The 12,901-nt window shown below is 61.2% G+C and overlaps 1 protein-coding gene across 1 annotated transcript in view; it reads right to left on the reverse strand.

Annotated features, from left to right (window-relative positions):
- Nucleotides 1-664: 664 nt before the first annotated feature.
- CAMKV (CaM kinase like vesicle associated) overlaps nucleotides 665-12,901 on the reverse strand; it is a 42,004-nt gene continuing 29,767 nt past the window's right edge. Inside the window, exons 3-11 of the mRNA XM_067561273.1 lie at nucleotides 11,336-11,467; nucleotides 10,186-10,260; nucleotides 9,044-9,182; nucleotides 8,507-8,627; nucleotides 6,760-6,835; nucleotides 6,186-6,322; nucleotides 5,302-5,380; nucleotides 4,944-5,031; nucleotides 665-3,735 (exon numbers count right to left, since the gene is read on the reverse strand). Coding sequence (XP_067417374.1) covers nucleotides 3,508-3,735; nucleotides 4,944-5,031; nucleotides 5,302-5,380; nucleotides 6,186-6,322; nucleotides 6,760-6,835; nucleotides 8,507-8,627; nucleotides 9,044-9,182; nucleotides 10,186-10,260; nucleotides 11,336-11,467 — 1,075 coding nt within the window. The 3' untranslated portion in view covers nucleotides 665-3,507. The remainder of the gene's footprint in view (nucleotides 3,736-4,943; nucleotides 5,032-5,301; nucleotides 5,381-6,185; nucleotides 6,323-6,759; nucleotides 6,836-8,506; nucleotides 8,628-9,043; nucleotides 9,183-10,185; nucleotides 10,261-11,335; nucleotides 11,468-12,901) is intronic.

Consider the following 12,901-nt stretch of genomic DNA (forward strand, 5'->3'; position numbering starts at 1 on the left):
AGTTTCTCCGAGTCTGCCAACGCCACCTGCATGGCTCCCTGCGGCTGTCCGCAGAGGGCTCCAGCTGTAGCGTGCCGTCTCAATGGTTGGGGACTATTGTCTCTCAGGCGCCAGGAGATCCCGACAAGCCATCCTGCTTCCCACAGACCCGCCTATGAAGCATCATGGGGACCAGTGCAAAAGATTCTGGGAAACATCTGAAGAGGGGAGGCGTGGGAGTAGCTGATACTCCTTTTTTAATCCCGTTTCCTTGCCACCCCACGAGGCCTCTGTGCCCCATTGCATGAGATCAGTGACTGTTAGGGGATCTGTTCCTCATCCCTGAAGCATGCAGGGGTTATTAGGTGGGGTCCCATTCTTTACAACCCGCCTTTGTCCCCTCCCTAGTGCCATGTGAGGGGAGTCACTGCCCTGCCAGAGATGCTGGTTTTCTTAGGCTTATTCCCAGCAGAGTTTTCCAGCCTCTACTTACTCCATCCCTCATTCCTTTCAGCCCCCAGAGCGTTTGTGTCCCACCCACTCTCCCTGGCTCAGCTTGGTGGCACAGTGGCATGCACCGCAGCTGGCTGGGGGGATCTGCCCCTGGCACCAGCCTAGTGCGTGAATTAGCCCCTAGAAGGGCAGCGCTGAGCAGCAGGGCAGACAAAGAGACAGAGCAAGGGTGGCTGGTGCTTTCTTGGTTTGTCCTCAGAAGGTCTTTATTTGCCAGTGGTACAGTGCAGCGATCACAGAGTGGGCGTGGTGGAAATAAAAGTTTCATCGACCGAACTCAACCCTACATACATGCAGCTTTGAATCAAGGAGGGGAAAGGAAAGCCAGAGTGGCAGGAGTGCAGTCCAGAAAACCGCAGGCTGGGAGGGCCCTGGGGCAGGCCCCGGGGGAGAAGACCCTATTGATGGCAGGTCAACCCCACAGACCCTTCACGGCAGGACTGGGGCTTCCTTCCTGTGTTCCTTTTGGGGCCAGGGGAAGGGGGCACTGAGAGCTGAAGGGCCAGGCCTGACCCCGGGGGTGTAGCTGAAGGGCCCTCGTCAAGTGAGCGGAGCTGGGTTCTCATCCAGATTGTTCTCCCCTACCCTCCAAAGAACTGATGGCAGCGCGGCAAGCACCCTGCATCCAGGAGCAGGCAGCAAGCCCGTCCAAAGCTGCTGTGGGGTCTACGTCTAGGTCTTTGAGCTGGAGCATAGGGAGGTGTTGTGCCAGCTCAGCCGGCCCACCGAGGCTCCCACAGTTGTGACCATGGAGGTGGAGGTGCATCTAACCAGCGCCCAGTGGCTGATTTGCTGGAGCACTGGGGCAGGGGAGGGACAGATCCTGCTCCAAGCTCTAGACCGTGCATCCCACCAGCATGCAATGTTTCTGGAGTCCTCTGGAGCCCCCATGAGGTTTCACATGGGATGCTCCGGACCGCAGTATGGTGGTGGGCAATCTGGACCGTGGGTTGGCAAGCATGTGGTGTGATCTAGGATAAGAGCTTCACAAGCTGGATGCTTGAGGTGCCCAGCTGCTAGGAGCTCTCCTCTTGGATGATCTAGAACCTTCCCAAGTGCTCTAGAACATTTGGTTGGTAAAATCTGTTTTTGTCAATGGCAAGTGACTCAGGAAACAAGGCAAATCTTCTCTTGCACAAGGGTAGGACCCGAGACTCAGCCTATCAGCAGCTGAAACCAATCCAGTTCCACTGCCATGTCCCCAAACAGACCAGCACAAAACAAGCCCAGAGCAAGTCTACTGGGGCAGGGCTGGTTCCATGTGTGGGGCACTAGGGTGGGGCTGGAGACGGGACCGGGCCAGGCCTCTGCTACAGTTCTGCACTGGGCTGGCCTTACAGGTGGGCGCTGTGGTTGAGGGTGGGGGTGCCATGGTGAAGAGGCAAGGAGTGGGGCAGGCCTGGGTGCGAGGCCGTGGATGGGAGCTCGGGGCAATGGGGGATGTGCACGACCATCCCGCAACCAGGGGTGGGAGGGAGGGGAGGGGCTCCTTGTGCACATGTCAAACATCCCATCTCCCTGGATCTGCTTTGTTCCACATTTGTACCGGGCCATGCTGATTGACAGCCTTGCTGTCCAATCAGTGCTCATCCCCGCTCTAACACGATAAAACGTGCACTGCTAGTGGCTGATCCAGGGCGGGGAGCCAAAATACAAGTTCGCCCCGGGCGCCATTCTCCGCAAACTGTCAGCTCAGGGTGGAGGCAAGGGACCACAACCCTGCAGGGGGGCCGCGGTCCGCAACTAGAGTCAAGGAAGCCCCTCTTGGATTGGATGGGCCCCGGGCTCTGGATGCAGCCGAGGGAGATTCAGGATGCCACTCAATGCCCACTGGACGGGGTGAGCAGCGGGGATGAAGGCAGGTGTGCAGCCCCGTGCGGCCAGCTGCTGCCATTACAGCTGGGAGGAGACACACAGGCCACTTGCTCTGCAAATCACTGCTGGGGCTAGCCCCAAAGCTCCAAGCAAACGCAACGGGAGCCCATGGGCAGGGGAGGAGAGTCCCACTAGGGCCAGCGATCACTTTATCTGGTGTCCTGCCCTAGGGTGGCTGAATCTCACCCCCACCCAGTGAATGCACCCAGTATGCAGACACACTTGTTCACCCATGGATACATGTGTATCCCCCCCACCCAGATACTCATTCACACACATCAAGGCACAATCACCTAGACACACATGGACACGCACCAATGCCCCCCATATGGAGATATGTACACTGCAGTGGACACAGCACGTAAAGGCAGCTGTACGCACATGCACACACACTCGCACATGACACACACACACGCACTGGGGACGGACACACAACTGGATCTGTGCCCAGGCCCCCCCCCCTCGATGGGCCTGGATGAAAACCCACCTGTGCATGGACACACCAATGGGGGTGAATACTGCCTGCATCCTAGTGAGCCACATCTCCCACAACACGCACGCATTGTCTGCTGCACACAGAGACAATGCGTCTAGGCTGTGCACACATATCCCTGGGCATCATCTTGGGAGCCCCCAGCCTCTCTCTGGCCCTTCCTTTCCCTCTCACAAGCGCAGCAGAGAACTCACTCCCAGAGGAGGCTGGTTCTGTTGGATCCTGACGTGCCAGCTTCCCCTGGTCCGGCCCAGCAATGGGGGATGAGGTGGTGGGCGAGTGACTGGACACACTGAGGGTGCATGGGAGCAGCCTCCAGTGAGGAAAGGAAACCAACAAAGCCACCAAAGAAGACAGAGAAAAGCAAAGCAAAGGGGGAGCGAGAGAACTCCATGCAAGGGGCTCTGCTTCTGCGTCTGTCTGTCCATCTGAGCCTACCGGGTCGCTCCAGGCTCAGCAACGTAGAAAATAGAGGGTCTCTGCGGAGGCCCAGTGGGGCAGACAGAGTCAGACAGACAGGCACACAGCAGGGACGGATGGGGCCCCGCTCCGAAGGCCGGGACGGGGAGCCAGGGGAGGTTTGGATACCATGCCGGTGACTATGTACAACGAGAGGTCCAGCGCTGCCCCCACCCCGGCCCTCCTGCTCAGCCGGTTTCCTCCGTCCAGGCCTCGGGGGTGGCGTTGGGGGCGGCGGCTTCTTCTCCGTTCCACGTGGCCGGGGCTCCCGCCGTAGGGGCGGCGCTGTCGGGCGCGGGGGCCGGCGACGCGGCACTGTCCGGCGGGGCGGTGGCAGCCGGAGGGGCGGGCTGCGCTGGCGCCGCCTGCTCTGGTGCGCGGAGCCGCTTCATGAGCGTGGTCACTCGCACAGCTTTCTGCGGGGACGGGAGAGATCCCGTCGGTCACAGAGCGCCAGGCGCCGGCACGCGTGGCCCCCTGCCCTGGCACTGAGCTCACCTCCTCCATCCCGCCCAGGGCTCCGTGCCCCTCTGCCTGCCCCCAGTTTTCCCATCCCTCCCCCAATGGTGAGAGCCAGACTGTTTTGGCCAGTGACTCAGGCGATGTCTAAACCATGGTGGCTACCGCGGCACCGCTGGAGTGCGGCAGTGCAGACCCCACCCTCCATCGAGGGAAGGGGTTTTCCCACCGCTGGAGGAGTCAGGTTGACAAAAGGATCTGCACCAGGGGATCGGCCAGCGTAAGGACCACCCTTGGGAATGCACTTTTCCACCCCCCCGGAGCAATGCATCTGGTCGAGCAACATTTTAAGCGTCAACCAGGCCGCAGGGAAGACACAACAGGCAGGTTGACGGTGTTACACTGCCTGTTTGCCTTGGGGGTGGGTACCGCCACCCATCACCTCAGCGTCTGGGCTCCGACCAGGCCAAGTCAACAGTGGGCGTGAAGCCCTCCATGGACTTTGTGAAGAGGTGTCCGTGGGTGAGCCGGCCCTTTAAAGAGGCTGGGCTGAACCCAGCTGGCCTTCCCCGGTGGAGGAGAGTGACAGAGGTGCAAGTGGCTTAGGGAAGCCAGGCAGACTGGAGAAGATCCCAAGGAAAACAGCCCTGGCTGGTTGTCCAAGGGGACAGGAGGCACCGGGAAAAGCTCTGAGAGGGATACAGGATAGTTTGGACTATGGGGGGCTGACTGCCCAGATTCTCCCCAGGCTGTCGCCCTGTGAGGGGCTGCAGTGACCCCTGCTGTAAAGGGACAACGGACAGACTGTGCAGGAGACCAGCGGCCCAGCAGCAGGCTGGAGATCTCTCTGTCTCACCTGGCCCTCCTGTCTTCACTGTACCCGTCACGGCGAGACCCTCTCACCGCACACCCCAGGGAGGCATGCCCCGGTGTCCAGAGGGGGACTGAGACACAGAGCAGATACAGCGACTGGCCCAGGGGACCAGGAACTGAACGCTGATCTGTGCGATCCCAGGCCAGCCCTTTGCCCCCCAGACCACCCTCCCTGACGGGTGAGAATCTGGTACAGGGGTGAGTCTGAGACCCGGAGCAGATCTCCCCTCTGCACTGCTCCCAGGGTTCCCCGTGGGCGGGAGGGACTCTGCGTGAGGCCAGGGCTACGTACCTTCCACTTGGCTCGAGCAAAGTTCTTCTCAATCTGAGCGCAGACGCCGTCCTTTATGTTCTTATCGGAGGCGGCGTTGCCAGAAATCCTGGAAGCGGAAACGCACGCCAATGGCTGGCTGCCTGCCTGTAGCCGCCCACTCGCGCTCTGCTCCATCCCGCTAGGCCGGGGGCCCCTGGGGAGCTCCACACATACATCCTCCCACCCATCCTGGCCACCTCCAGCCTGCACCTGGCACCAGCAGGTGGACCTGTCCCTGTCCAGCTCTCTCACCCCCCGCAACGCCCAGGATACCAGCCCAGGTCCCCGCCATCCCTCCAGGATCCTGCCTGCCAGGAGAAGGCCCCTCGCCCCTCACCATTCGTGGGAGATGGCTTCCTCAGCTGTAATCCGCTGGTCCTGGTCCACCTCCATCAGCCGGGTCACTAGCTCCTTGGCTGTGGAGACACCAAGCGGGAGGAAGGTGCTTAGCGCTCAGGCTGGCCATGCAGCGGGGCATGGCCTGAAAGGGGACGGTAGCGGGTGGTGGACACTCAAGCCCCCTGCTCTCCTCCCTGGAAGAGCCGGGGCTGGCGGGGAATGGAGGGGAAAGAAGGAGCCCAAACAGGTCCCTTCTCCCCACAACTGGCTGCTCTGTTGTGGGGGGGGGCTCTACCGACTGGTGCAGGGCAGGGAGCATGTGACCGCCACGTCGGGTCTCTGCTCTCCCCAGGGGCCAGGCTGGTGAAGGCTGTTTGGCCAGCTCTTATCTAACTCCTCTCCCTCCCAGGGCAGCCCAGGCTGGGGGCTGAAGCTTCACGCCCAGAGCAGGGTCCACCATGCCCCGCCCTGCCTCCCACACACCCTTCGCTCCAGGGACCTCGCTCCCTGGCCACCCACCGTCCCCCCACAGGACTGGCTGAAGAGAGAGCAGGCTGGGGTCTAACAGAACAGGACTGGCGGGGGGGGGGGGGAAGATTATGGGGCTGGGACCCCCACAGAGCAGGACTGGCAGCTGCTGGTGTTTTCGTCTCTCCCCCAGGAGCAGTATCTTGGGGGGGGGGGGGGGGGGGGGGAGGTCTGTGTAGCAGGGGCTCTGCAGGGTGTCTGCGTGGGGGTGAGGCTCGCCCACAAGGGTTCCTCCGTTCCGCTTGCTCTCGAGGCTGGGTTTGCGAGTGGGGGAGACTCTGGGTGACCTCCCCCCCCCGCCCTGGAGCCAGGCGCCAGGCTGCACAGCAGTGCCCCTGGGCGAGCGGGCCTCACCCGCCTGCGAGATGTCGTCCCAGTAGGGCGGGTCGAATTCGTAGTCGCCGGCCAGGATCTTGCGGAACAGATTCTTGTCGTGGTTCTCATAGTCGTCCTCTTCCACCTCCTCGTAAAAGGGCGGGTTCCCCGACAGCCTGCGTGGGGCGAGAATGGCGGGGCGGTGAGCACAGGCTGGCCTGGCCTGGCGCTGGCCAAACCTCAGCTTGACTGCACCCGTCACCGCCGCCCTATAGGTACGCTGGGCTGCCCTCGGTCTCCGGCTCCCTTCCTCTGGGTCCAGGCCCAGGCCCTGCTTGTTGGCACATCTCTTAGCTAGTGTCCTGGATGTGGTCTCTGGCGGTCGCCCCTCCACCCCGTCCTCAGCCCTCCAGCCCTGTCTCTGTCCCTCGCCCGTGTCCCCCCACCCAGATATCAGCGTCCTGGCTACCCTCTGGCTCCAGCCCATCCTCACCTCTTCAGCCACCACCAGGCCCATCTTCTGCTCCCTGGCCAAGTCCATGGCCGACCCCAGCCAGCCCCCCGCCCCCACAAGCCAGGATCCCAGTGCCTGCGGCCCCCTCGCCGTACTCACAAGATGTACATGATGACACCGATAGCCCAGCAGTCCACCGGCCGGCCGTACCGCTGGCGTCCCACCACCTCTGGAGCTGTAACGGCCCAACAGCAGGGTGAGCCCCACGTCTCAGGCTCTCAACGGGCCCTGGCACCCCGTGCAGGGCTTCTGGGTGCCCAGCCCCTTATACGCCGCAGCCCCCAGCTCGGATGTCTCCATGTCGGCACGGGTGCAAGGCCTCGCTAGGGCTACATCTCATTTCCCTGTTGCCCTCATTCTGCCACTTTGGGCCTCCCCTGGGCATGCTACACTGCAGCTGGCAGCGAGCAGACATGGGTCACTGTGCCCGGGTTCTCCTCTTCGTGGCACCCAGCCTGGGCTCCCGGCTCCCTCCGGCTGTTGCCTCTTTTGGGCGGAGACCCGTGTCTCTCCCTTCTGACTGGGGTATTTCCGGGCTGGACCAGCTCCCTGCCTACATGGCGACCTCAGGCCTGCTTCACTCCTCTCCGAGCCGTGACACGGTGTAAATGCCGCTGTGATGTGCCCACCCAGCCCTTGCACAGTGAGCAGATTGATCCTTGAGGGAAAAGCTTCACAGAGAGAACCTATGAAACCAGTAGAAGAGCCGACAGGTGTGCCGCCAAGCTCACCAGAGATCCCCCAGCTCCAGCACGGGCAGTGAGCGCTTCTTCGAACACTCCACTGCCCCCTGCACGGGGTCGTCTTGTGCTTCCAAGTTCGTAACACCCTTTGCTCAGAACAAGCCCACAGTCCTAGGGGGCCTCAGAGGGCCAAAGTCCTTCCAGGCCTACCTGAAGGATCGGGACCTGCCCTGGACCAGAGGTCCTTCCCCTTAGCGGCGTCATGAGCCCACTATCACTCAGGCTGTTTAACCAAAAATCCTTTCTTTGTCTCTGGGTCCCTGGAGAATCCAGGGTGAGCCTTTCTCTAGCTGGGGGAAGCTCTCCGGAGACGTGACAAGCTGAGTGAATTTGCCAATCACTGCTCTTAGTTCCTGGAGGGCTCTGGCCCCGTTCCTCCTTGGGGGCAGCCGCCCCCTTCCTGAACTGCTTGTCAGCACTCCTGGGAGCCTGTGCCCAGTGCCTATGGTTGCTGCGGACTGTGGGAAACCCTCCTCCCCAGAGAAGAGCGATTTCAGATCTTTGCAAGCAGAACACCTCTGCCACGTCCAGGAGAGCCTGGGGGCAAGAACAGCCAGTGACCTGTCTCCTAGAGGAGATGGCCAAGGGGCTGGAACAGCTGTGGAGGGCACTGGGACAAGCCAGGGAAGCCAGATATGATGGCGTGTGAAAGGAGGCCGGGTCAGAGCAATCCTGGGCTGAGTGCACAGGTGGGGGGAAGGGGGGCGATGGAGGAGGAAGGGAGACGGACGGGTGCGGCAATGAGGAAGAGCACAGGAGAACGTGCCTGGATCCCATGTGGCCACCACCCCCAGGAGAGACATTCTGCCCTGGGGTGGGAGAAGCAAAAGGCTTGAAGGGATCTCATGCTTCGGGGCACAAGCCAGCCTCTAGCTATTCCTGTGCTCCTGGAACGGGCTCTGGGGGCAGCCCCTGTGGGGGGAAGGACCGACCTGGATTCCTGAGCCCCTGGAACGAGATCTGGGTGAAGCTTCTCACTGCGTTTTTGACCAGAAATATTTCATTTTCGTGCCCTGCCTTACCCACCCCCAGCCTTTGCTGCCTCTTGCCAAATGCCTGCCTGCCCCCCCCACCCCCAGGATGCCCACCTCGCTGTTTCTCACCTAGATACTCCGGGGTGCCGCAGGGCTCTTTGATGAGGCCGTTCTCCAGCTTCGCCAGGTGGAAGTCGCTGATCACGATCTTGGAGTTCTTCAGGCGGTTGTAATACACCAGGTTCTCCAGCTGCAGGCCCCACGCCAAGAGAAGGGCGGGAGTGAAAGGACAGAAGAGCCCAGCCCAGCCCCAGGACAGGTGCACTGCAACGGGTCCATGCCCCATGGTGCGTCTCACAACGCGGCACCGGGTCAGCCAACCCCCTGTCCCGCCCCGGGGGGGGAACGGCTCAGAGAAGAGGCTATTTTCCATACAGAGGAGTTAAGCTGCAGGGCACCGGTTGGGGAGTCACCAACCTGCAGCCTGGAGCCAGGCTACGGGGCACGCAGCACACCCCAGGGAGCAGAGCGAGCCGTGCCCCCCGCAGAGGAATGCGAGCGGGGAGCCCATTGGATCATGCTGGCTCGTAGCGGCTGGCGGCCGCGAGGGCAGATGACAGGCCTCTCCAGACCACCACAGCCAGTGCGGGGAGCCGGCCAACTGACCTTCAGGTTCCTGTGCACGATCTTGAGCGAATGCAGGTAAGCGACGGCCTCCAGCACCTGGCGGATGACATTGCTGGTGTCCCGCTCAGAGTAATAGCCCTGATCCAGGATCCAGTCAAACACCTCCCGGCCTGTGGCCCTGCAGCGGGCGGAGAAAGGCTAAGCGTGAAAGAGCAGCAGGGTCAGGCGTTCACCCTGAGGGGCTAGCCTCAGACCCAACCTCCCCCCAGCTACGGCAGGGCATCCCAAGCCCCCGCAGGAGCTCCCCAGACGTTACAGGGTCTCAGATCCCTCCCCGTCCACACGGCAGCTGGGTCCCGGGCTCGGTTATGAAAGGCAGAAGGCACGGCAAGGGAAGAGGAGCTGGCAAGGGGACTGGCCCAGCCAGAGGCCGGACGTAGCGTGCGTCTCATCGGAGCGCCAGATCTGAGCACCGAGAGCGGCAGATAATATATGGAGCGGCCCCTGAATTTCCGGGCACTCAGCTGACCCCCCCAGCGCCTGCTGTCAAACATTTCAACAAAGCTGGCCAAGCCGCTCCCAGCCAAGAGGCATGTTCGCAGCAGGCGTTCCTGAAGCTCCCCACAGCAGGCTGCAGCTGAATCTGGGGAGGCGCACGAATCAGCCTCTGGAGTGAGTCACCGCAGATCCCCTGACCGTCCCTCCCTTGTATCGCCAGTGGGATAATGAAGGGTCCCAGAGCTGTGTTTATTCAGGGCTCCTGCCCTCTGTCCCCAGCGAGAGGCAAGTCCCTTGCTGTTGGCCATCAGCTGCCCTGGCTGTGGCGCGTGGCCGGCTGCAGTTCTCAACAGGTGCCCCCCGACTGGCCTGCTAATGAGTGGAGCATGTGGCCATGGCAAAAGCAGACCTAGGAGGGAGCCACGCGGCATTGTGGGGCATGTCTGTGTGGAGAGAGATGCGCCCAGGAGAATGGGGCTGCTGGGAATTACCCAGGTTGGCGTCTGGCATGGCTGCCTCAGACACATGCCTGGGGAGCAGCCGTGGAAGGGTTACGGCCTCAGCAAGCTCCCTCTTGGACCCCAAGAGCCTGGGTCGCCCTAAAGGGGGCCTGGGCCCGGGCCCAGGCAGAGCTGGTTGGGGCTGACCTTGCAGCTGCCGGGTCCCAGGCGGCACTAACTTACAGTTCCAGGAAGATGAAGTACTCTTTGCGCGTGATGTACACATCCACCAGCTGCAGGATATTGGGGTGCTTCACCCTGGGGGCCCAGAGAGAACACGGGTCAGGGGGCTCTGCCCAGCACGGCACCACGTCCCTGGGGTACCTGCCTAAGCCAGGGCCCAGAGACCCTGCAGATCAGCAGGGAGACGAAGCTGGAGACAGGCCCCTAATGGCTCCCGCGGACACGGCAGTGAGCTGTGGCCCGGCTACCTCTTTCCTGCCCCAGTCAGCTGTCCTCCTCCCCCCCCCCACCGCCCGGCTCTAGCTCCTCCCCCAATCCCTCGGGGTCTCCCATTGGAGGAGGGGGAGAAACTGAGGACACAGAAGCTTCCTGATTGACTGAGAGGGAGAGTGTCAACCACTGTCGTCCCCTCCAGCCCGGGCAGCAGCATGGAGACTGGTGGGTGGAGGCCCGGGATCCCACCCCAGCCCCAAGCTCTGCCGGGATCCCTGGGTGCCCCCGCCTCTGAGAGTCAGCCAGGCCTGGGGGCTGATGCACTGGCTGGGGGCTTAGGCCATTCCCTTCTCTGTGCCTGTCCTAACCCAACCTGGGCCCTGGCTCCAGGCCTGGCCTAGCCCGCTGGGCAGCGGGTGCTTGGCAATGCTCAGCCGAAGGGAACGTGGGGATGAAGCTGCCTGCCAGCACCCAAAGGGAGGGGGGCACTGGCTATGCCCAGCCACTTAGCCATGTGCTCAGGGTGGCCGAGGCAGGGGCAACTCAGGCTGCACGCTGCATCTGGCCTCGTCTCCCCACCGTCACAGACACACCCCTGACCACCTGTGGTGGGGCTGCCCTCCCAGCTCCCCCCACACTGAAACACGCACCCTTGGGGCCCCAGTGGTGGGCAAGGGCCGTTAAACGTAGAAGAGGCCTGCCACTGGCAGGGAATGGAGACAGGGTTAGCAGGGCCTGGCCAGGTCCTGTCGTGGCTTCGGTGGATGTAACTCCCACAGATACATTTGTCCCCCTCTATTGGCTGGTCCACAGAAGAGGCTGAGAGTCTACTACAGCTGCTGACTAACAGAGCTACTCCCGTAGCACAAGCAGCAGGGACTCACGCAGTTAGTGCTGAGAGCTTCAGGGTCAAACCTGGAGAGCTACCGTGACTCACATTTTCAGGATGATGATCTCATTCTTGGCCGCCTTCCTCACCTTCCTCCCGTCTCTCTTCAGGAACTTCTTGCATGTGTAGAGCTTTCCCGTCGTCTTCTCTTTGGCCCGGAATATTTCACAGAATTCCTCCCTGGGGAACGAATCAGCATGGGCCCTGTTAGGACTGTCCCATGCTGCCCCATGTGGTGGTGATGATGGCAAAACCCCTGTGTGTTACCTTCCGGGGGGAGGTGTGAGGATCTGCTTCTCTAACTGCTGCCTTGGTGCATTGCCCCCTATGCCCAGGTCGTGCGAGGAGAGCCCAGAGCAGTATGGTGGCAATGCATCACACCTAGCATCAAAGAACTGTACGCACACCACCAGCGGCCAAACCAATGCTCTGAGGGGCACACGTTACAGGACACAGAGACAGCGGGAGGCTGAACTCCGTGGGGGGAAGAGTTAAGGTGGCAGTTGAGGTTGCATCTGCAGTTGTTGTGGATTTCAGCAGCACGCTCTCCCCAGCGCAGTGGGAGGAGCCTTCCTGCACTCGGGGAAATTTGGGCACCGGACAGGATTGCTACAATGTGAAAGTGAGGCTGTGACTCCTCCCTCCAGCACAGCAGCCCCCACCTGGAATGACACTCCCATAAGACACCACCTCTCTTATGGGGAAGCAGCTCCAGGTCTCAACCCTGCTCCTCCAGTCTTTGCCATCATCTTCTGGGCAGGAGGCCCCTTTCTCACAGCTGGAACTCTCACATGGGACTGCATGGGAAGTGCTGTCTCCCTGGCACCCCCGCCCCCGGGAAGCAAGCTAAGGGTGCAGGGCGTCTGATGCCATGAACTCCCCTCCTCCTCTGGGGATTGACTCTGCCTAGCATTACGGTTGCTTTATTATTGTTGTTCTTCTAGCACACCCACCATCACTCCAGGGACTGACTGCTCCAGTTCCACGCACTCCCAGGACTCAACCAGGTCTTAGCACCAAAAGGGACCAACCACCCCAGCGAATCAGACCACCTTTCCTCCACTTGGAGCGTCCCTTGGCACAACCCGATAATCCACCTAGCCCAGGCCAATTGGGAGGAACTGTCCAAGGAAACAGTAGAGCAGACCTAAGAAATCAGATTCCAGCCATCTAACACCTCTCCACTGCATGGGAACAAGACCTAGGAATGGGCCCAGAGCGGGCAGCTCAGAGTTACCTCAACTAACGTTGATGGCAATCAGTGCAAGCTCCATCTTCAACATCTATGACTTCGCCAGTGACCAGTCCCCTGATCTAGCCTGCACACCAAGGCTGGATGACACCATGATCCCCATGCTAGTCCACCTAACCCCTCAGGACAGAATACACCCTGGTAGTCACCCCCTTTCATCTTTGTACAAGATATGCCTTTGAAGGCATCATTTGAAAACTCAAAATTTGCTGGTCAGTATCGTCCTGGTAAAAATGTGTGGCAAGGCTGTATGTGAAGTTATAAGATTCCCCTGTATGGCGTTATTAACACACGTTCCAAACCGCCCAGCCCTGCCCCAATAGAAGTTGGCAAACAGGCCTGTCCGAAACAAAGGAATGTGT

This window comes from Emydura macquarii, unplaced genomic scaffold (assembly GCF_026122565.2).
Source record: "Emydura macquarii macquarii isolate MOO-44397 ecotype Brisbane River unplaced genomic scaffold, CSIRO-AGI_Emac_v2 contig_2369, whole genome shotgun sequence".
Classification (NCBI taxonomy): Eukaryota; Metazoa; Chordata; order Testudines; family Chelidae; genus Emydura; species Emydura macquarii.